At 36.0% G+C, this 25,268-nt stretch overlaps 1 protein-coding gene and 1 long non-coding RNA gene across 2 annotated transcripts; one reads left to right on the forward strand and one right to left on the reverse strand.

Moving 5' to 3' along the window:
• Window positions 1–275: 275 nt before the first annotated feature.
• On the forward strand, window positions 276–24,620 carry LOC105333204 (uncharacterized). Its single transcript, XM_066076865.1, has 14 exons — window positions 276–457; window positions 1,612–2,001; window positions 2,666–3,100; window positions 4,012–4,092; window positions 4,384–4,488; window positions 18,032–18,053; window positions 18,508–18,590; window positions 21,453–21,857; window positions 21,958–22,455; window positions 22,826–22,906; window positions 23,545–23,649; window positions 23,809–23,833; window positions 24,013–24,095; window positions 24,381–24,620. Exons 1-14 carry the CDS (start codon window positions 394–396, stop codon window positions 24,440–24,442), a joined length of 2,439 nt encoding a protein of 812 aa, XP_065932937.1. The 5' UTR covers window positions 276–393; the 3' UTR covers window positions 24,443–24,620.
• Window positions 8,510–9,886, reverse strand: LOC136273058 (uncharacterized). The gene is made up of 3 exons (XR_010711230.1): window positions 9,668–9,886; window positions 9,178–9,277; window positions 8,510–8,761 (listed from the first exon to the last, which is right to left on the reverse strand). It is a non-coding gene; the product is annotated as an uncharacterized lncRNA (long non-coding RNA).
• Window positions 24,621–25,268: the final 648 nt, after the last annotated feature.

Genomic DNA, 25,268 nt, shown 5'->3' on the forward strand with positions numbered 1-25,268 from the left:
CATGTAAGGATGTAATAAGTTTTGCCGATGGTACCTCTGTTTTACTGTGACGTCATTTGCACCCCTCACCGTCCCATCATACAGTGTTAGGTGCACATGCCTGGTACATGTAATGGTATTAGAATAATAATTACTCATACCCGTCTCTACCCACTATTAACACAAAACTTATAATTGAATGACGATAACTTGAGTACAAATCCAAAGTACTGTCTATCGAAATGATTTCCATGTCATTACAAAAAAGGGGAAAACTCACTTCAGATACAGTTGATGCATTAAAGGGGGCATGATGATGAGACGGTGTCCGGTGCAGCCTGACTAAGTTCCGGGCGGTCAGACGCGAGACAATGTTATAAGTAGCAGAACTCGGCGTATAGTGTCTGCCACAGCATGGACCCAGTGGGGCGTCTTCTGCTACTGATGGTGATGGTCACCGCTACCTGTATTACGCCAGGTAAGTCACCTTTATTCAGGTGCACCTTATAAGCATGAGGTGCCTTAATTTCTGGTGCCTTTCCAGTGTCTTTTATTTGTTGGGTATTTTGTATTGCCATGTGTATTTATACTGTTCAACAACCAACACGTTGAGTATTTATCTCGATGATGCTACTTATGATGGATTAATCGACAGGATGATGTACTTCAGCGTATTTATTCTCTATATTCTAACCCCAACCATTGGTGTCAATATTAGGGAAATCTCTTTTATAACATTTAAGTTTGCAACGTTTTTTATTATCTTTTATAGAAAAAAAACTAAAACAGTGTACATGTAATACATGATGAAATGAATTTAATGTTAGAGGCTTAATTCTGATTCCAATAATATGTGTGGTCATCGAAGTAATTAACGAATCTTGCACTCCATAAACAAGTCTATTTCGCCTTTATTGCTTGCACATGCTTTTTAGTATCATTACTACTGCTGCAACACGATGCTTTAATCTGCCGTTAGGTGATAACGGAGAGGCAGGGAGGGGGCATTGGCGACCCTAGCGTGCATATGATTTATTTCTTTCAGGTGTGTGAGGATATAAGATTTAACGATAGCCATTTGTGATATGGGGCAGACAACGCAGGATAACCATAGAGTTTCATTAGAAGTAACAAAACATGCAGTTAAAGTTTTAACCAAGCAATCTCAGTTTATAGAGAAATGTCTCTATTTTCAATGCACCTATAAAAAAAATCATTATTTGGATTCTAAAACTTAATTTCGATTCTGCACCATTTACTGCATTGTAAGCATATAGATGATATTACTGGAGTATGTCGTATTCTTTCAAGCTCGGTCTGCTAAAATGTCTTCAAACTACATTTACAACACAAAATAAAGTATCGTTAGTGTTGTGATCAATTACTATTATATTGCACTCTGTTACGTGAATGAGGAGACGCATTTGATTTTCAATGCATATATTTGTAAAATCTATTGTGTTTTGATCCTATACAGTATAAATGTCGAATGTAATTTGTGTGTACATGTACGTTTGTCAAAGTATCGTTTATGTCTAAAAAATCGAATTGTCTTTAGCAAATAAATTTAAACATTCTTGCACATATGAGTATAGCGTAAACATACATTTACTCTATAGCTTTCATTGATAGGTTCATCGCAAAGCATGTCTGTTTCCTTCAAAGCCCCTCGGAGAATTGCAATGGGCCACCTTCTGGTGCTCGATTGTCGACCCAGAGTTATTGGAGTCAATGACTTCGCGAGCATCTCGGCCTACGTTTTCTCTATTAAAACGGTCAACGACGAAATGGTGAGGCCGTTGTTGGGAATCACGCTAAACAGAAACGGTGGACAACTTGTAACATGGGGCAACCAATCACTACGACTGCGATCTGAGGTTGAATCTCACCTTGGGCTTGCAAATGTATCCTTTGCGCAGATCCGGATTTCCGAGGCAAATTGTGTAGATAGTGCGGAATATACATGTGTAATGGAATTCGACAAAACAACGTTAGGAACCTCTAGAAAAGTTACCGTATTCCGTAAGTAACAATGAATTATAGTTTAGTTTTCAAGAAGATTAAGTCTTTAGGTACTAAAAACTCCAAATATTGTCACGATTTTAATTAATTATAACGGAAAAGGAAACAGTTTCATTGAAGTGATATGCGAATATACTTATATACTTTTATTTTTACTGTGATATAATTAATATTTTATTGTGGAAGAGCATTTTAAAGTTTCAGCAAAATTATAGAGATTCATACACCCATGAACAAAGAAATGAACATGTATAGCATTTATATACCATCACTTGTATGTGTAACAGGTGTAGAGTAAATGGCTTAGTGATATCAGGGCCACAAGATAGATTTGTTCTCTTTTACGTCCAGAGTTCTATACCATCAGAATTTTGAACATTTATTGTTTGTTTTTTCGTATTTGAGATAACAAATACAACTGATATTTTAGTTGAAAATTTTGCGTCTGCATTGTTTCAGTATTATATAAAGCGCATTAAATTACATGTACATAAAATATTTGAAATTTGGAATAGTATTTTTTCTGATTAAACCAAAAGGCATTTGCACTATCGATCTTATTTACCCATATTCTTTGCGAAATAAACAAAAAAGCATTTCAAAATTACTTGCATAGATATTTCAATGTCCTATTTTTTACTATACATGTTTGTTATACTGGCAGGGAATCCTTCTGGAGTGTTTCCTATAACAGTGACATCGGTCCAGAGAGATGAAATGAACAATGACAACCTAGGAATCATTTCAGCTGCCTTACGAAATGCTGGATCCTCCCATAATTCAGTTCTGCGTATCGGATCTGTTGCAATATTCAACTGTACGGCAAAAGAATCGTTGCCTCCTCCAACAATTCGTTGGTGCATGCGTGGACCATCAGAGGACACTTTCAGAAACTTTGCCTTTGCGTCTGTTCAGCGCCTGGAAATGGTCAACTCGTCGTTCCCTGAAGAGTCCTGTTTTTTCGCGACGACAAGCCTACTTCCGTTTGTGATATCGTCTGCTGACAATGGTACACAACTAGCCTGTTCCACAGACACGGCGGACTGCGAATCTTCACCCAGATCCAACATGGAATCTATTTTCACCATTATAGTGTCAGGTAAACGAGCAAATCTTACAGCGTAATTCTCCTATAGAATGGTTTTGAGAAGTACCGTATTTTCTAAGAATTTGAAGAAATTCAATGTTCATAAAATGAAATAATTCTTTCTTGAAAATTTTGCACGCTTGTTTAATAGTATTGATTTCTTACACTTATTACTGAAATTGATACATATCTTACAGCTGATACAAGCAAATACAATAACCCATGATTTTTGGGAGTTGATTTTAATCAATCTTCCTATGCAGTTACTCTGGCAAACCGAAAGTGAAACAGTGTTTGGACCTAAGCACAAATCATCACCGCTGACAAGACTTAGTTCTTGAAAATAATAACGTTAGAAAAATTCGATGTAATGTATGCTGAAGCATTTTTTTTCAAGGAAACTAATCAATAAACACTTTGAAAATAGTCAGATTTTAAGATATTTTTATAGTCTCATGTATTCCTACGCCAGAGTTTAATATAGCCTCGTTCAACCAGACGCTCGGCTGTCTCCGTAAATCTCCGACAAGCAGAGAGGCTCTCTTGCTTGTCGGAGATTAACAGAGACAGCCGAGCGTCTGGTTGAACAAGACTAGAGTTCGATATCAATAGTGCTTGGATCCATACAATTTTTAGAATTGCTTCGATTACTTATTTATAGTTTGAAATCTATCTTTAATCTATCTTTAAATATTACACATGCACATGATTCATATGGGGTTTCTCAAAATTTTTGTCGGAAAAGTCTGAAATTCGTATAATAAAAAAGTACGTAATTCAAATACAGACTAGAAACTAATTGCCATGCAAGATAAGTTGATTTAAATTTTAAATGATAATCGATAAAATCAACCCGTCAGTACTTCAGTACTTTGATTTAGTACATGTGACAATAGTTTATAGTTTTTACGTATGATTTTAAGATGCGGATGAATCAGTCGGTGAACCAAGCAACGAGGATGACATAGAAGTGATACAGACAAATTCACAGTCGTCAGCAGCGGGTATTTACATCAGTTCTTGCAATTACATGTATTACAGTTAAATGTATTGCATGATACATGTACCATCACGGAAAACATTATACATATATTACATGGCTTCCAGGGCGACATACCAGAATATTTTGCAATAATTGTAACGCACGAAAAAAAAACCGGATCTGAAAATAAAAAAAGTACACGTAGTTTCAATAATATTCTCTGGATTGTCATGTGGTCTTTTCCTTAAAAAGGGGCCATAGGTTTATAATAAATGTATGAAAAACTAACCGTACCTCTTTCTTTTAACTCTAGGTACAACAGCATTGGTGACTTCCGGGGTGGTGCTTCTGATCATTGGGATCAGCGCCATGGCGTTAGCTAGCATGGCCTTTATCAAAGCAAGGAAAATCAAAACTGGTATAAGAGTAATAGTGTTATGAAATGCTCAAATTGTATAGAAATTTCTCTTTAAAAACAAAATTATCGTACTGTACCTTTGGAAATGCCTAAAAATATACATGTATACCACATCAATAAGAAGCCCAAATGTTACTGTCTTAAACACGTTAGGACAATATGTACGAACCTCTCCCCCTTTGCGAGTAGGAGAGGACTGCGCGGCCCCAGGGCGTGGCTTGATATAATATAACTATATATTTATTTTTAAAAATGACTGTAGATAGCACTGAAGACTAGTATATATTTACTACATCCGTTTGCAATGTGCGTCTTTAGCTAGCGAGATGCGCTTCAACAAAAATCTGCTTAAATCTGATTTCGAATGTTATTTATGTAAAACGCTCGTAGAGTAGCTTAATATGTCAACAAGCTGTGTATGTCGCATGCGATTAATTTAATTGGATTGATTTTATTTACTACAAGTCACTAGTCAGTTTATTTTCAATTGTCACCTAACTCGTGCAGAAATAATAAAATATTTTAATGAATGAACGAAAAACTCTGTTCATGATAATTATTTTTCTTTATATCTATTTTTTTCATCTTTGGGTATTTAAAAAGTTATAAAAATATATAAATATAGAAGATAAATAATTTCATAAACAATATTTTAAAGATGTTCGGTGGTCTACAAATTAACCATCTAACCATCAGATCTGCCTTAAATTTTCAAAAATGGTTTGTTTAGCTATAAACTGTAATGTTAATTAATAAAAATTCCAAAAATCTTATCGCTAAAATTTGAAAGTATATACCTGGAGAGAAAGAGAGTCCTTTTTTAAAGAGATTAATAATCAATATCGTATAAAAATGACCTTGCACTACCATCCAACCCTCCTAAAACTTTTGTATACATAGCTAGATATTAAATGAGAGTCAACATCTTCCTAGGTTTATATCTTTAATAATAAGGATGACTGATACCTGAAATATATATATACACAGTACATTAGTAAATGATTAGTTATCTCCTCCCCCGGGGACAAGTTTTTTTGTATACGAAAAAAAAACTTAAACAAATAAAGTCAAGTCTATTAGAAAATAAATCTTCAGGAATGTTCTGTTAAATATGGTGGCATATCTCTGCCCCTTGTGTGCAAGTTATTTTTCCATCAAATATGTTGACATGCAAGATAAATATGTTGACATGCAAGATAATTATGTCAACATGCAACATAACTATGTTGACATGCAAGAAAATTGCAATCAGATAAGAATTATACAAAATCTAAAAAATTCTCAAATATCGCCCACTTGTGACATCCAAGATGCTAGATGCTACCTTTTTATGTCGACATGCAACTTCTTTATGTTAACATGCAAGATAAATATGTTGACATGCAACTTATTTATGTCAACATGCAACTTATTTATGTCAACATGCAACTTATTTATGTCAACATGCAACTTACTTATGTTGACATGCGAGATTAATATGTTGACATGCAACTTAGCTATGTTAACATGCGAGATAAATATGTTGAAATGCAACTTATAAGTTGTATGTCAGCATAACTTAGTCTCATGTTAACATAACTAAGTTACATGTCGACATAAATAAGTTGCATGTCGACAGAAAGAAGTTGCATGTTAACATAACTAAGTTGCATGTCGACGTAAATAAGTTGCATGTCGACATAAATAAGTTGCATGTTAACATAACTAAGTTGCATGTCGACATAAATAAGTTGCATGTTGACATAAATAAGTTGCATGTTGACATCAATAGGTAGCGTATCTAGCATCTTGAATGTCACATGTTGGCGATATTTGAGATTTTTTATAACTCTTATTTGATTGCAGTTTTCTTGCATGTCAACATAATTATGTTGCATGTTGACTCACTATCTTGCATGTCAACATATTTATCTTGCATGTCCACTGGATGAAATATCTGGTTTCAGCGCTGCGGAAACCCTTTGGAAACTCTGCGGAAACTTAAGGTTACTTTAAGTTTCCGACAGGTTTCAGCACGGAAACTTCAAGTTTCATTAAGTTTCCGCAGTGCTGAAACTTAGGCTGTCCATGAATCCAAATGGTTTCCGCAACGGAAACTTACTGAAACTTGAAGTTTCTGCATAGTTTCAATCTCCATATACGTTTGGGATACATATTGTTTACAAATGGTTTCCGCGACGGAAACTTACTGAAACTTGAAGTTTCTGCATAGTTTCAACCTCCATATACAATTGGGAAACATATTGTTTACAAAGGGTTTCCGCAACTGAAACTTACTGAAACTTTTTATATTTTTGCTTTCACAAAAGCTGAGCAAGGTTTCTACTTTATGTAAAAACAAAACAATTTCAAACAGTTCCAAATTTATTTTGTTCAAAAATCTGAAATTGTTTCCAATAATAAATAAAATACAGCCAAGATACAATAATGGAGAAACATCCATATGGCAATTCCCTTATTAGGGAATTTTATTTTAAAAATGATGAAAGTGCACAAGAAAAAAAAATCCCATAGAAATCTTTACATTTGTATTTTTTTTCATCTCGATTAAATGCCTATCAAATCTCCCTTTAAAAATGCAACAAAGATCTTAATTTTTTAAACATATGAATGCAATTTACAAAATAACTGCACGTACATGAATAAACAAAGAAAACTTCACTGTTACATGAACATGATACACTTGTCTCAATTTGTTTTGAACTACAATGAATATGTACACCATAAAATATTTTTGAAAAGTCTAAAGTATCCATCTTTAAAAAAAAAAAAAATACACTACAAGATAGTAGTTGACTATAGAGGTATGACCCAGATTTGATTTGAATATGTCAATAAATTCCAAAATGAGGTCAAAGTGACCCACTTACAAGTTGGGATAAACCTTTTCTTTGTTAGTAATATAATCTAATGTTTTACAATAGAACAGGATTTGATATCATTTTTTTGATAATCCATTAAGTCCAAAGTGAACTTTTCATTTCCACCCATGATGTACCAACTGATCAGATTTTAATATCATAAGCCTGTCAGTATTTAATAGATGACCCAGAGGGAGATATGAAAAGCTTGTTGGCCAATAAAAAGCTAACAATGGAGCAGTTTGTCAAATCATGTGCAAAAATATGATGTACACATTTAATTAATTATGCTGATTGCAACACACTTCATTCTTGATGAATATTTTTCTTTACACACGGTTTACCTTCCTACATTTCACTACTTTACCTACATTAATATTTTTAAATCCAAGACATGAAGTAAAATATACATTGTTTATATATGACAAGTATTACTACATGTACATGTACTTGCTTTTTGTAGCATGAATGTATAAAATACAAAGTATCACACAGATCATTCACCTTACAATTCTCATCAATATCAGCATTTTACTTATGATATAAAAGCTAATTCCAATTATATATTAGTTACATAACACAGATTAAAATAAAACCCACATGGAAACAACTTTCCATCCAAGTAATTTTGTTATATAAAAATTGTAATACATGGGGTATATGTTGTCTTTATATATTTTCATATACGACATAATTGAATATTGTTTGGTGTATTTTATCATTTCTATGACCCATGCATTCATCTCCTAATGCAGTGTTTTTACATTTAAGATTGGTTTCTTAATTTTTCATATATTGCTGCAAATAAAAACTAAGTTATCAATAAATGTTTAAACAAAGAAAATGGAAAAAAAAGTAGTTAACACTTATCAACTTGGAGGTGTGAGGATATATGTTACATGGAGTCTAATATTTTATGCAATATTTGCAAATATAACAAATTATTTAAGAAAATGAAAGTTAATATCTGCAAGGTCTAATCAATCATTTAATAAGTCAAAACCATGTGATTTTCTAAGATTCTAGCTTACAGACAGACATTGTAATATACTGGTTTTGATCATATAAAAAAAGTACTTTTATAGTTTATAGGTTTTTGAAATGAGAATACTTTACAGTTTAAATGTCTTGTTCTGCAGAGGTTTAGTCGGGTCGTAGAGAATTAGAGATGTGTTCATTCGAATCAATAAGGAGTGTCCTTGGCTGTTGTTGATGTAACCCAAGTCGTAGTTTATGGAAATAGGCCTTTTTGGGGGACTTTCGAGCATTGTTCAGACCGGTGAAGCACTTATATGATCACATCATGGCTACAGCAGACTTAGTAGTTCTGGACAGTGGTAGCATTAAAATTCTTCTTCTTGCGATGAACTTGTTCCTTTCACTGGGCTGTACTTTATGTCTGTTCTATTTATCTTAAACATGAATAACAAAGTTTCATTTAGATTTTTAAACAATAAACATAAGTCATTCAGCCTAACATGTAATAAAAGCATTCTGAATAAAATTCTGAATACAGAAGCTACTATGCAGTTGCCAGTTGCTGTTTAAACTATGTCATATAATGACTACAGTAGCATCTGGTCTAAAATGTTTCATTTTATATTTGAAGCAATGTTATTTTCATTTTGATTCAATTATTGTTTGTTGAACGATGGAAAAACTTATCAACAATAAGTGTGTTTCACCCCTCTCACCCCCCCCCCCCCCCCCCCATCAACCTCCTTTTCAAGAACTTTGACCTGGATTTCCCAAAAATTACTACAGTAAATTATAAACATCCAACACATGTATAAGTTAATGGTGAAAATAATCAATTTCAAAGCAATACCTTGCGTTCACATCGTCCAGCTGGTCAAAACATTCACCCGAATCACCGAACAGAGGATGCAACTAATCACCGGAAACATTGACTTGGTATGCTGTCAATGCTGAAAAAGAAAAACGTGAAAGATTTCATTTTCCGGATTTAATTAATAAATTTTTTTCGTTACATTTAGAGTTTGTAAATTGTATAATGTCCGAAAGATTCATTGTTCGTCTTGTTTACCAACCAAGCATTCATATATTAGGGACGTTTATATAATTATATATGTGTATACCCTGGATAATCTTGATTATCATGCATATAAAATTGGATAATGGTTAACTTGGTCAAAACGTATATAAAAGAGATACGGTAATAAAAATTAAAACGCCGAACCAAGTTTGAAAAAATGACGCCATCTTGATTTGATGGCGCGAGATCTCGTTTACATATGAGAGATAAATTAGAGCCTTGAAAATGTTATTGGGAGTATCTATATTGTGAATTAAGTTACCTTGACATGAGTTCTTCGTTCCCGCATTATCTCCTTGTTGTAGAGGCTATTAATGTTTCTCAATTCTCCATTTTACAACAGCACCTTCTTGTCCATTTTAACCTTCGCTCGGAATCATAAAGTGCGCCAATACTGACCAATCAGAACCCGCTAAATCTTGGAAAAGTGCATCTTGGGATAGTTTAAAATGAATAATTTAATCAAAATTATCATTTTTTACCGAATAGTATACTTTTTACATGTATATTTATTTTAAATAAGAACTGTCGGAGTCAGTATTTCCTGGTTAAATACGACAAAGTATTGGCGTGTGTTTGTATTTGTAACACGTGATTACCAAAAAAAAATGGCCGACCGTTTGTTTACAGATGTCTAATGAAATTAAACAAGTTTTAATGAGACATATGTATCAGATTTTGTCTTTAACTATATTTTATTTTCATGTTCTGATGATTTTGCCAAACTACATATGATAGAGCCATATATATAGTTTACTGACAAGTTAGTCTTGACTTGTCCAATTTTCACCGCGATTCTAAGCACGGTCATATTCTTATTCAAAAAATAGAGGTGTGAAAATATTATGTTCATCACAGAGCAGGTTCTGCATGAACACACAGAAATCACAAATATAATTAGATGCCGATCAATTAACGGGGTCCGGTTAACAGCGTTCACCCGTACGGTGAATTTACAACTACGATGAATTGATGGCAATTATTTTACAGTTACACATGTGCACTGATTGGTCATGCGATGAACAGTACGTTAAGAATACTTATGAAATTAAAATACAAACGCGTTACACAAGCCGGGAAGTAAGACGTACACGTCGGACTGATATATAAACAAAATATAATTTTAATTATTTGGTATACTTTCTACATCAAATGTATACGAATTGGATTAAAATCACGTGCACCACATGGCTAGTGCTGGATTTTAAACTGATTTTGTATTATAACGTATAACTTCAGTAAAATTATAAATAGTGCTTATAATATCTTATAACAGAAACATGTGCATGTTTCATAAACATGTATCAATATCTGTGTTTACAGTACAGAAAGTAAATACAAAGTATAGAATTGCACGAATCACTTAGGCGTCGAACCGGGGGGGGGGGGGGGGGGGGGGGGGGGCTAGGGGGGGGGGGCTTAGTGCAAAGTTAGACTTAACCAATAGGCATATAGCCCCCCCCCCCCCACTTTTTCTCGCCGGAAATGTAATTGTACCTAAATTTACCTTGAAAGATTAAGAAGTTGGAGTAATAGGCATAACTAGCCCCCCCCCCCCCCTCCCCCGACACGGATTAGGAATTTCATGATTTTGGGGAAAAAAATTTGGGTAGGGAAATTTATTTTCGGAAGTATATAGTATAGGTATACCCCCCCCCCCCCCCCCCGGGTTAGGATTTTGGGAATTAGGGTTTTTTTTTAGGGTTTTTCCTCAATATTTCTGAGGATTAGTCTAGCCCCCCCCCCCCCACTTTCAATTTGCTTCCGACGCCAGTGAATCATGATACAGTCATACATGTAGTAAAGTCTGAAATGCATGTAAATAATTAAACAATTATTATATTAGACTTAAACTCCAAGTGGGTTTTACTTGTTATTATCAACTGTAGAATTTTTTTAAAAAAATTCCTGTGTACATGTGTTGGCGTGGTATTAAAAAAGAAATGAATTAGCTCTAAACTTCAGGTTGTACCAATATTTGGTACGATTTGTAAAAATTTACAACGACTTTACCTTAATTTGTTTGCTTAATTAGTTACTGTACCTCAAGGTTCATTCAAATGATAACTAAATGATTTAAGAAAGAGTCTTACAAAATAGGTATATTAATTTATTTTACTAAATAATTATAATTTACTTATCAGTTTTACTAACTCAGGTACACACAAATTGAAAAAAAATTCCCGCCGGGCTCCAGTTATAAACTCACGCTACGTACTGTGTATATGTTATGTAACAGTCTTTTGTTCACTCCTGACAGAAAAAACCCTGCAATCAACACAGAATATACAGGAAAATCACAGAAGAGGTCACCTGGACAAAGAATGTATACACATGTATACACGTGCCCGAGTACCTAAGATTAATGATTTCATCATATGCATTAAACAAGATCAGACATCAGTTTTTCTTTTCAAATTTAATTAATTACTTAGTAAGGTTCTTAATCGCCTTATTTGCCACATTTGAAGATAGTTACATGTATACATATAGTTTCAGTCACGCTGAAACCTAACTATACATTTTAGTATGTACGGATTCATTATCATTAGGCTAGAATTAAACTTAAACCTGTTGAAAATAAATGATATCACTATTAAACTCAAATCAATTTTTGTAATAGTTTCAGCAATGCGTAAACCATTTGGAATCTTAACTTAAAGTTTCAGCATACTGAAACCTAGCGGAAATGTTCTGAAACTGATTGATATTTCCATAATAATTTACACAACTTTTCACATGATCCAAATTTAGTTTCCGCATTGCGGAAACCATCAGGAATCTTAACTTAAAGTTTCAGCATACAGAAACCTAGCGGAAATGTTATGAAACTGATTGATATTTCCATAATAATTTACACAACTATTCACACGATTCAAATTTAGTTTCCGCATTGCGGAAACCATCAGGAATCTTAGACTAAAGTTTCTGCTGACTGAAACCTAACGGATACTTGCTGAATCGATATAATGGTTTCCGCATTGCGGAAACTATACATGAAACTTCAACTTCAAGTTTCAGCAAGGTTTCTATATAGTTTCAGTTTTGCTGAAACTTGATTTTTCATCCAGTGGTCCACATAATTTATAGAAAAATAACTTGCACACAAGGGGCAGAGATATGCCACCATAGTTAAAGTCTTCCGGACGCTAACAAGATTAAACGTATGATGTCCTTTCACAATTTTAAACGCAAAGTCTCTAGATTCACTTATCAATGTCTATGCATAATTCATTAATCAGTTCCTGATTCATCAATGTTATGTTCTGTTGTGTTGCGGCGGGGCGGTCTTCGTGGTGTCAATAGTTCCTTTTCTCCAGCTTTATTGTGTGGCTGAAGACGGGATAGAGCACGTGGTATCCTAGACTTAGAAGGTACATCTGGTTCAGGGGTGTGGTGGAATGACTGGTCCAAATCTATTTGTGTAGGCTGTTGAATTGTCTGAGTCTGAGTCGCCTGTTTTTGAGTGGGGACTATAATAGGTGTCTCATTCAATGCAGCTGGTTGACTTAAGATTCTTGTTGGTGATAAAGACACTGGAATCTTGGGCACTTGTGGCTGTGTCGTCTTTGATGTAGTTGGAGAGCTCAAGATCACTTCTTGATGTTGAACTGCAGTTGGTGCCATCAAAGTACCTTGTGTTTGGTTGCTTTGAAAAGGAGTGAACTTTCGTAAGTGTTGGCGGTTGCGGATAGTTACTCGGCCTGTGCCATCTACACGTATAACATACTGGTGGTATTGGCGTACTTCAACAACTGTTCCTGTACGTTCCCATCTCCTGGGATGGTTGCCTACCAAGTTTTGAATGTATACATGATCTCCAACCTGTAGTGTTGGCAGGTGATGAGTGTGTTCATTCCACCGTTAATGTTCCCTTGAATGACGTTTGGCAAGAGCCATCTCTCGATGAGACATTAACTCAGTCCATGTTTCATGTGGAGAATATCTACCCATCAGTATGGGAATGGCATCACGAATGGGTCGTCCAAACAGAATCAATGCTGGTGATGCTTTTGTCTCTGGGTCAATCGAATTTCTGTACATCAGTAAAGCTCTCTGGAATTTGTCAACATCCAGAGATCCAACAGCAGAAATGTTGTCCACCAGCATGCGTTTTACTGTCTTTACCGCAATCTCAGCCCTGCAGTTAGCGTGTGGGTTTGCAACTGATGAAAGTCTATGACGAACTCCCCAGGCTTTTAAAAACTCTTGAGTCTTCCCTGCTGTGAACTGTGGACCTCCATCAGACGTCAACTCCTCTGGGATGCCAAATGTCACGAAAGTCTCACGAAGTCTCTTGACAAGTCCTTCTGCACCTGATTCAGACTTGTATACCATTGGCCAGTTTGAATACCTGTCAACAATAACTACATAGTCATTACTGTTATATGTGAAGTAGTCACTGCAAATCATCTGGAATGGATAATCTGGAGGTGTTATGTCAGATGGTGGCTGCATAGGGTTTGACTTGGCCATCTGATGGCAGTGAACACACTGGTCTCTCACCCTGGCAATATCTACTGTGATCTCAGGCCAATATACAGAGTCCATAGCCCTTGCACGCATAGCGCTGACTCCTTGGTGGGCTGCGTGTAAAGCATCAAGTACTGGTTTGCGAAGAGCTGGAGGTATAACAATTCGTTGGCCCATAAGAACTACACCATCAACGGTGCATAAACTGGTAAGGACGCAAGTCTGTTGGTAGCTCCTTGTAGTCTTCTGGGAACCCTGCTTCCATCTGCCTGATGAGATTTACAAATGTAGGGTCTGATGCAGTGGCCTCACGAACCATGCTCCAAGTAACAACTGTGATAACAGCATTCAAGGCACAAGTGGCAGCAGCAACTGTGGAGGTGTCATTAGCTGTATCATTATCCTCTGTATGTAGACATAGACTGGTAAGTGTATCATGATAATGAGCAGTCATGTTAACTAAGGAATCAAGTTCAGGTGCTTCACCAGGTAAGTTCAGACGATCTGGTGGTCCAACAGGATACCGTGACGCTGCATCTGGCCCAAGGTTCTTTCTGCCTGGTACATGAAGAATCGTGAACCTGTACCCTAAAGTTTTCTCTTTGAGGTTGAGGAGTCGTCTGTTGTCGATGTCCGTGAGCGATCGATCGTTCAGAATCTGGAGTAGTGGCTTGTGGTCAGTTGCAACAAGAAGGTCTTTGCAACCAAGAACATAGTAGCGTGTTTGGTGAAGTGCATACACAACAGCCAAGGCCTCACCTTCAATAGGAGCATATCTGCTTTCTGCTGGATGTGTGAATCTGCTGCCAACTAGACATAGTTTCCAACCGTCATTACAGCAGGTAGGGGTTTTACTTGAGCACTGACAGTACTTCTGCATCAAAAAGAATCCAATTCCGTCAACAGACCAGTCGGTAGCTAGGCATGTCATACGAGCAGGGTCAAAAAGACGAACACCGTCCTTCATCTCCTGAATAATGATCTCTTTAGATTTGTGAAATACTTCATCTAATTCATTTGTCCAGCAGAATGTTGTGGATGGTTTCAAAAGAGCACGAAAAGGTTTCATTTGTCTTGCCATGGCAAATGCATATGATCCTTGGTTTATAAGCCCAAACCAAGCTCTTGCACCAGTAATGTCAGTTGGTGTTGGAAAGTTGCTAATTGCATCTAGGAACTTAGTACTTGGTCGTATGTTTGTTAGAGTGATTGTAAGTCCTGCAAAATTGACAGTGTCTTGAGCAAATTGAAACTTCTTTGGGTTTAATGTAATGCCATTACGAGCACACAGGTCGAGCCATTCACATGCCTGAAAAAATGCTGCTTCAATGGAGTTCGCCCACATACATGTGTCATCCACACATTTAACCTTGTCGTTGAAATTTGATATAATAGCATCAAATCGTTGATTGTAAGCGTCACCGCTGGCCATGAATCCCTGTGGAGCAACTTTGTACCTGTAGCGCCCCCATGGTGTGATGAATGTTGTAAAGTGGCGATCTTCTTCACGAATAGGCACTGAGTGGTACCCATTCCAAGCGTCTGTCACTGTTTTTTTCATACCTTGAGGGACACGGTCAGCCAGATGAAAAGGACTTGGGACATGATGTGTTTGCCGAACAGAATGTCGATTTTGTGGTTGTAGGTCTACTGTCCGCCTTGGAGTGCCATCAGCCTTGCTGGTTACCACCATTCTTGAGCACCAAGTTGTAGGTGTGTTTTGACTTACTTGTTCCAGTACACCAATGCGAACATCCCTCTCAAGATCAGCATAAACTTTATCCTGCCAATGGATAGGAACAAGTGCTGGTTTGTGGACGGCTACCGGTGTGGCATTAGGATCAACATGGAGTTGGAGAGGCTCACAATTCATAAGTGGTAGAGGTTGATGTTCACATACATTAAATGTTGTAGCACCATAGTAATCAAGAAGCCACTCTTTTAGTGACTCTACATGTTCCTCTGTGGCCTTCAGACCGGGTGGTAAAGATGTGGGAACAGGTGGTGGTGAAGGTCGACGTCTAGGACAAGAGCAGGTTACATCTTCAGAGTTTTCCATAGATGCAGCAATGTTTGGAGATGTGACTGTTGATACATTAGGAAAGTTAGTGTGAATAATTCCCAGAGATATGAGTGCTTCTCTGCAAATGAAAGCTTTTTCCATGGTATCAGAGACATAACACAATAAACGTGTTGACATGGCACTGCTAGTAGCTTCTTTTGTTGTGATGCTTACTGCGACTGCTCCAATTACACCAAGGTCTTCCTTTATAGCTCCACGCATTACAAGTTTGACTGGAAGGAGATCCTTTTCTGTTATTCCAAGATTGTTTGCAGATTGTAAAGGTATGATTGAACTCTGGCATCCTGTATCAGCCACCATGGACATAGTGATTGTCTTTAGCTGAGAGGTGTCTTGAATGGGATGTCCAAACGATGCATGGTCCTTAGGTAGGGGTGTCATGTTCACCAGGAGCATTGGGTGTGGTTTTGAAGGTCTAGCCACCCAGTGTCCATCAAAAATGTGATGTTCAAGATACGTGATACTTGGTTTGTCTGTTCAGATGTAGTGCACAGCTGCTCATAGATATAACCAACTTGTTCTTGTTCTGGATCTTTGGTTGATTTCCCTTGATTGGGCGGGTTCCTGTGGCCCTTGCCTTAAGCGCAGATTCTAGAAGATGCATCACGGTGGCCCCATACTCCACAGGTAGTGCACTTGCTGCATGATTTGGTGTAATGACCTTTGACTGTACATTTAGCACATGTGAATGTCCAAGCTTCACAGTATCTAGACCTGGCCTTGCGATCATTCCTCTGTCCGTGAGCAGGACCACCACAAGCCCAACATTTGGCTCCAGCTGCTTGCGGTCTTTTTTGAGTATTACATGTGGCACTCATGGCACTAGCTGAATCTCCTACTGCACTCCTTGTGACTTTACCCTGCTCTTTCTGAGCAATAAATGATACAGTCTCTTCTAGTGTTCTATCTGTCTTGGAGTCACCTAGCAGGTCAGACATAATTTCTGGGTCTGCAATACCTCTTACTAAATTGTCCTTGATTATCTCATCACTGTAGTCAAATATATGGTTGCAACCTAATTCTTTACACGTTGCTTTATACTGGCACAATGACGCTTGGCCTCTGAGACTGGCCAAAAAAGTTCTGATATTTGAACCAGGTGATTGAGTCATTCTGTTCAATTTTATGCGTTGGACCAGTGTGCTTTCTTCTTTGACGGCCAGCCTTTTGATTACCTTTAAAAGATCTGTCTCTAGCATACTGGCAACATCACCTTGAAGGTCACCATAATATCTGTACGCAGATAAGGGTCACAGCAGTAGAAAAGGGCTGTAGGCAAGACATTGTCTGTGATCGCCATCCCTGTTTTGTACATCTTCCACTGTCTGGTGAATGCAGACCATTGATCTGGATCACATCCTGTGGCTATAGAAGGTGGGTCTAATTTTAACTTGTGCGTTGGCGGTTGAGCCAGAGGTGGGTGGACGGTTCTGTCATGAATCTGTAGAGCAGTGGTTAGAGCAGCGGCAAATGCTTCATCCAGGTCCTGAGATTTCCGATTACAGCCGTCTATAGGGCACTGTAGAACTGGTATTGTAAATTAACTGTGGTTAAGCTGTTAGTTGAGTATCAGTCATAAATGAGAGTCAACATCTTCCTAGGTTTATATCTTTAATAATAAGGATGACTGATACCTGAAATATATATATACACAGTACATTAGTAAATGATTAGTTAGATATCAACTTTACACCCCCCCCCCCAATTAAAACTGTAAATTTTGAACTTGCTTCGTTTACAGTTACTTGTACTTTGCAATTTTGAAGTCAATTTTCAAAAAATGTGACCGTACATGTTAGTATAGGCAATACATTATTGTACTGAAAGTGAGATATACATGTATATTTGAAAACCCTAGATTTCGTTATCTTTTTGTCAATGTTTTATTTTTTATTTATTATTTTTTTTTTCTTTTGAATAACCTTTTACTTATAAGAATGACATTTCGTCAAAAATAAAAATGTGTGAAAAATTAAGGAATAAGTGTATTCGTTATTGCTTGAAAATAAATATCAATAAGAATTTTAATCAGATAAATGAATATTGACAAATGATTGTTTCTTTTTTCAGAATACGAAACGTTAAAGGAAAGGTAAAGTTTAAGTTCTTTTTTAGTAGAATTATGAAACTTTTTGCGCATTCTGAATTGGTGGTGAAATAATACTAAACTTGATTAAAACTCGACCACAACATTTACTTATAGTTTTAATCTACACTATAGTTTGATAGCTATTCTTTTTAATAAACTGTGCCGGCTTGAGATATCCAATACCCGACCTTGTCATAATATTGCCTTTATTCGCGACAACTTTAACTATTCTTCTATTACCTAGTGCTTATAAGTTGAATTTTTGCGACAAAGCCCATGTAGATGATTTTAAACACAATGGGAATACTTTCAAAGACCGTTTTACGGCGTGAAATCTTCGTGATGACAATGTTGCCGTTAATCTTGCTTTTCCTTAAACTTCAATAAAAATTGTTTGCAGTAACATGCATTTGAGACATGTTGTTACATCTTGATATTGACTGTCACTTTGTTGCAGGGAGCGCTACCAGACACTGAGTGACGTGTCGGCGGGCTCAGCTCCGGTCAGTTACGAGGTTCTGGACCGCCAGCCCTCTTACGGTAAGTAAAGGACCAAATGTTCAAGGAAGATAACTCTAGTTCATTTTTTATCATCATGAACCGTCGAAAACGCAGAGAAGTGATATATAAACTTGAAATATATAACATTTGCAAGACCAATGTAGTCGGCGCTTGTATAACAAGTGCATTTCTAAATATTATATTCATTATAAAACCTCCAGGTATACATTTATATATTTATTCAGATCCTTTTGTAATTTGCTTTTCACAGTGTTGTATTTGACAACCATCGGTTGAAGTTGAATATTTAGATGACACTTCTCTACAGAATGTAGTATATTCATTCGAAAAACACACGTTGACGTTTCTTTACAGAATACACACAGAACTACGTCAACTCTGAATACAGAGTGTACTCCGACGTAGGGGAGCCAAGAACATGACGCTCTCTCAGTGGACAGCGTAAAAGATGTCTTTTTTTGTTGTATTACGCATCTATTTTTGTGAATGATAATGCAAATAAATATATTTTTACCGCTTTTGTTGAAATATTCATTATACTTATTAAATGAAATAGTATATACACAGACAATAAGTGGTAAAAACTTATTAAAGTAAAATTAATATCTGGAAAAAACAAGCTGTAATTTAGGTAAATTGTCATTGTTCTGTCAAAGTGATTTCCAACAAACTTTTCAATGCAAAATAGTTGACTAATTTCTTTGGTGACAGACTATAGACGTCGTATTGGAATGGATGTGGGGTCCTAATGATTATCCAACTCGTCCTACATACATTTTTAGTCTTGATGTAGACTCGGGCGGTCTGGGATTGAGAACGTTCGTTATTTTGTCTTAAGAAGTCCATACGAGCTAGCTGCATGTAGAACTGTATAGCTCCACTGGAAAGGGTTGATGGACCTTGGAGCTACAGTTCTGCGGCTACTAGTACTTACCAGCCAATTTCTATTTGGTATCAAGTTGACATTACCTGGTTCCAGAGTCTGGAATGTCTGATAACGTCACATTTGATCAGTTTATTTCTTTTGATTCTCTTTTAACGATCTTAAAATTTAAGTGTTTTAGATATTTTTGTCATTCGATCGTGTCTGAATTTGATAAAAAAACAAACCATATTTGCAGGAAAATTAGGCCCTAACTTGCCATTGTATCAAGAAGAATTTGAGAAGAATCTCTATATATTCATGCAAACCCGATTACTTTAACTTCATAGTTTTTATCTAAAATATTGACGATGCTACATGTATCATGTTGAGGGATGATGTAACCTGCTTTTGAGTTTTGTCCTCTATTTAAGTTAGATTTTATTGGGTTTCTTGTTGTTTTGTTTTTGTGTGTGTGTGTGTGGGGGGGGGGGGGGGGGTCATCATTTCTTTGAAAAATATTTCAAACCCGAGAATAGCAAAATTTTACCTGAAATCGTACATATTTTTTTATCCTAATCTCGTGTATATAACAATACTGTAAGTCGATGAGAAAGAATCAATGATGTAACATTTGGTGTTATTTTGTTGGACATTGTTTACGCGCAATCCATCGTAACCGTCTCACGTGTAAACAGGTCTTGTTATACATTTATAATTAAACAGGCATGACTCAAAGCGAGCGTAACATTTCACTGCGTATGCGATTTCCTGAATTAATATCCGGGTAAATTGATAAGATTAACAAATAATGTCGAAAGAAAAGACGTCAATATTGCAGTATATTTCGATGCTTGATTGATAAGGATTTGACATCGACTCGGGGAAAATGTGCCTTTTACTATTATTGGTACTCATTGCGTGTGGTAAGTCAGAAAAAAAATGTTAGATTTATTTTTTGAAATTGACACGTGTAGACATTGCAATATCTTCGAAATACTTTGAGTTTTAAAGCAAAATATGTAGGTAAATATAGAAAATTTCGCTCTGTCATATATATATGTATATTTTTCAAGAAAGTTGAAGCCAATGCAGAACAACTATTTCATCGATGTGTGAAATTTCGTTCCATTTTTAAAATTCGCTACTAGATATGAAGAGTAGCATGTATTCTACCACCCATCCCACCCCCACCCCCCGAAAAAAATTACAACACTTTATATTTCACATATACACGTGTAGTTTCTTCTATCATTAATTCTGCACTGAAATAATTTGATACTACCTGGCATCTAGTTCATTACATGAGTTGTCTGGTGATTTCAAATTTTGAACTGTGTTGCTATGCGTCCACAGCAGGTAAAACTCTGAACGTTTGTTAAGTTATCGTAATATAATTAATAAATAATCATTTATTACGGATGTTACATGTCCGAGAACTAAGTTTTTTTTTTTTATATATTTTCTTTTAATAAATAAAGAAACGGATAATTTTGTTCTTGTGTCCTTGTGGATTTTCAGTTTGTATTGGTGTTTTCCCGAGAAGAGCCCATGCAGTTATTACTTCTCGCTGCTTCTCGACGTCCTGTGGCGTCATTTTTAGGTCATTTTTAATAAGAACTATACGTCTTTGTAAATGATTTTTGTTTTGAAAAATATCTACTTCGTCATAATTTGGCATACATATTGCCACAACAATATTTAATTTGAGAGTATGAATATAATTTGGATTTATATAGGTGTAATACAAAAGTATAAAATTTGGTAAAAATATAACATTTATTATTTTAAAAAAAACCAACATTGACAAAAGGTCAACGTATATATATATATATATATATATATATATATATATATATATATATATATATATATATATATATATATATATATATATATTAAATCCTCATATATAGAATTAGCATATCGTCATCCATGCAAGTTAGTTTATTTACTAAGTATAGAAAAAAATGAATAACTAAAACCACAATGCCTAAAAGCATTGATTGTTTTCGCAGCCTCAGCCCAGTACACCAACTATGTAAATTTCTGGGTTCCACCAGAAATGACCTATGGGGAAATGGTTTTCATAAACTGCAGGCCAACAGCCGATGGGCAAAATTATTTTGCTGTTGTGAATTCCATTGAACTTTATCATCAAAGGAAAAACGAATCTAATATGCGTATGGTGGTTAAAGCAACATATACTTCTACGACAACTCCGGAAAACGTGGAATGGTTTGACGGTCATCTTGAAGAAAGGGGGAAGGTCACGGGCTCGTTAGGTCCTCCGGAGACCTCCATATTTCGGCTGCGTTTGGATAACATTGACTGCACAGACGAGGGAACGTACAAGTGTGTCATTCGTGACGAATCAGCGTCTGGAAACGAGGCTGAACGAACACGAACGAGCACTGTAGAAAGTAAACGCAATTTCACAAATATAAATGTTATAGAGTATAACTTTAAAATCAAATTTGAGGATTTAAGGATTTATTTAAAACGTTCATGTGTTTATTACAGCTGGCAGTTCTGGTGTTTACCCAATCACAACCACGTATGTAAGCGGCACCCAGAATTCAGACGTCAGTCAGACGGCGGTGTTTGCCGCATTGAGTGATATCAAGTACACCTCTAGTACAATCTACCCACCTGGAAGCGTGGGTCTCTTCAAGTGTCAAACATCCCCTGGTTTTCCTGCCCCTAAAATACGCTGGTGCATCAAGCGCCCTAGGTCCTCAACCTACCAGAGCTTCCACTTCATGTCTGTACGTAATACATTCCAAGCCAACGCCACTGCTGCTCAAGCCTGCCTGTTGTCATCGTCCAGTCTTCTGCTTCTCCCGATCACTGACAGAGACAATGGAACAGTTTTATCCTGTGCTGTTGCAGATGAGGAGTGTGGGACAGAACCCACGAATCCACCCATTTCAAACAATAACAACACCCCCCTGGCGTCATCAGATGTTGTTCAAAATCATGACGAAATTAAACCTGAGAGAAAAATACACGTTTACATAGGTTTGTAAAACGTTTAGCATTACCAACAATAATTGTCACTTCATTAATTATGAATAGGCAAAAATCAAAACTCTGCACTTGGTAGACTGGTTTGTATTCATGAATATAATTTTTAACGCACGTTTAAAATTGTGTGCATTTCAACAATAATAATTTTCAAAATATTTTTAGCAAACAATCATCATTACTAAAAGAAAATTTTTAAAAATTGCATCTGCGACCAATCTTATTAAAATTAGATCTTTGATCCGCTTCTTTATAATAGATCGCTATTAGGAGCGGATCAAAGATCCAATTTTAATAGGGTTGACCTGCGACATGAGTCTTATATCGAACACCAATGACTATGTTTGTTGCTTTTTATTTCAAGGTGAGGACAAAACTCACACCGGGGTAAACGCCGAAGAGAATCGTGCCACTGACCAGCAGGTCAATCAAAACTCGGAGGACAGTAAGTTGTTACAGCTGCTTAGATATTGACTACGAGTGAAAACCAATAAACACAATATTTTCTTTAAAGTTGTCTTAAAATCACAAGGAATTAAGTTTCTGTAAACCTATATTTGGCTTTACAAGATTTAGTAACAATATCATGTTTTCATGACGGTAAAATGCACTGTTTGGGAGAATTTTTTTTGATTTAATAAAAACATCTTTGATTTGAAATTTGTTATATCTTAAGGTACACGCCCCATGTGAAAGTTAAAAGTAGATAAATTACTCCAACTGCATGATTTTCCCTCTTATCAAGTACATGTATATGTTTAATGGCGTTTTCTGTTTTGGGACTTTTTTATGTTTAGGCATAACTACACTGTACAGGTAATCGTATTCAGTTTTATTTTGATAATCATGTACATGCGCAAATTTAGAAGGGGTTCCACTGAATATTCGATAAAGCTATCGAAAAAAACCCGCACCCCTCCCTCTACCGTAAAATTTTCTTCATCTGCGCATGCTTGAATGTAAATGTATTGAGGGATGTTGCATCTCGATCAAGAGACCTGTGCTGATTTTGTTCTGCGTGCACGATGGTAATTCTTACATGGAGAATAGCGATTGCCGTCATATGCTTGTTTTGTTCTGTAGGCACGATGGTGGTTCTTGGAATAGCCATTACCGTCATGATGTCCGGTGTTGTTCTGTTTACTGTGGCTGTTGTAACGTATTTCAAAGCAAAACGGAACAAAGAAAGTAAGTCAATTCATGGCCTGAAAGCCCACTCTTTCCTTTTAATTAAGTGTTTTCGCCTTACCTTTTAATATTTTTCAATTTTGTAAATCTAAAATTTCAACAATTTTAAATGAATAGTATTTGCAGTTATTATAAATTGTTGTTTTGTGTTTTTTATAGTTGGAAGAATAAAGACGACAGGAAAGTACGTCATTAAACTAATATAGTATCACACTTTTCTTATGTATTGAAATTTCCTAATAAATGGAATCAAATAGTACATGAAAATATTGTATCGATACGCGTCTCCATATTTTTCTTTTCGTTGTTTTGTGCTTACATGCAATAAGTCCTTTTATAAATTGTTATTTTCATATTTTACAGTCAATATACCGAGCTTGATACGCCAAGAGGAATCCACAATGTCCATTCCGGGGTTTACGACGCAATAGAAAACTTGCCACCTGGTATGAGATTTTAAAAATTGTACATGAATTCCTTTTTGTTGTGGATTGGTAATACTAGTATCAGTTTATAAAATTAGATATACTAGTAAGTATATTCAATGGAATTTTTATAAAAAAAAAAAAAAAAATCTTCGCCATTGTGCATGTGTGGTCAACAATTAACATTTTATGTATGTGTCCATGAGTATAAATAGAAGGCTATGTTAACTTGTATTCTAACATACAAAAGGGTTTTTTTCCTTAAAGATGTGGGTATCATAATATCCTTTCAATTGTTTATTTCAGATATTCCAGCTACTGGCAAGCCATACGAAGTTGACGATCTTTACATGGTGCCGGTCGAATAAACAATATCCCTCAAAACAAGGCTCCTATTCTTAAGAGACCCAACTAGAAAGCCAAGAGTGTATGTTCACAGAGAAGGATGGGGAGCGAATCATAAACACCGGGATTGCGAACATACGAGACACCTAACGAAAGCTAGCAACTTATTGTGGCTTTGAACTATAGTCTGTCCCAAGTTATTGCTTCCAACACATTTTGATGATTTTTAATAAAAATACACATACCTGTGAAAGAAATACTGTTGAAATCGATGAAAGGGAATATATCCAAGATATCTTCATTGAACAATTATTCCTTTTCACTCATAAAATTTCACAGGAACAAAAACAATTTTCTTACGGAGATTTGTAATGGGAAATGTTTACATCTTTTCTCCATTCGGAATACACTCGGAATACATCGCGCAATTTTTCAACGTTATCATCCGGGCTTATTAATGGCTGATGCAATGCAAAATCTCCGTAGACTTTCAATTTTCGGTTGTGTATTGAAACCTGAAGCGGTAGAGGGGGCATTTCAAAACAGATAATCTGGACATTTTTCATATTTGTGGATGAACGTAGTTTGAGCACAAAGGTATTTACTATTATTGAAATATCAAGCAAAAAGTGGGGGAAGCAAAAACTCGGGACAGAGTATAGCTATCTATCGAATTATTAGCCCCGATATTTTTTTTTTTGACAGAGAGAGATCTCAATGTACAGTGACTGTATGAGACTGAATGAAGGACTGAATGATGCTGGTATTTTTTTTTCTAATGAAGTGACTTCGAGTGAAAGATGTTGTTCGTTATAACGTCTGTCTTGTTTGTTTGGTTGTATTTATATA

Source organism: Magallana gigas, chromosome 2 (genome assembly GCF_963853765.1).
Source record: "Magallana gigas chromosome 2, xbMagGiga1.1, whole genome shotgun sequence".
Lineage (NCBI taxonomy): Eukaryota > Metazoa > Mollusca > Bivalvia > Ostreida > Ostreidae > Magallana > Magallana gigas.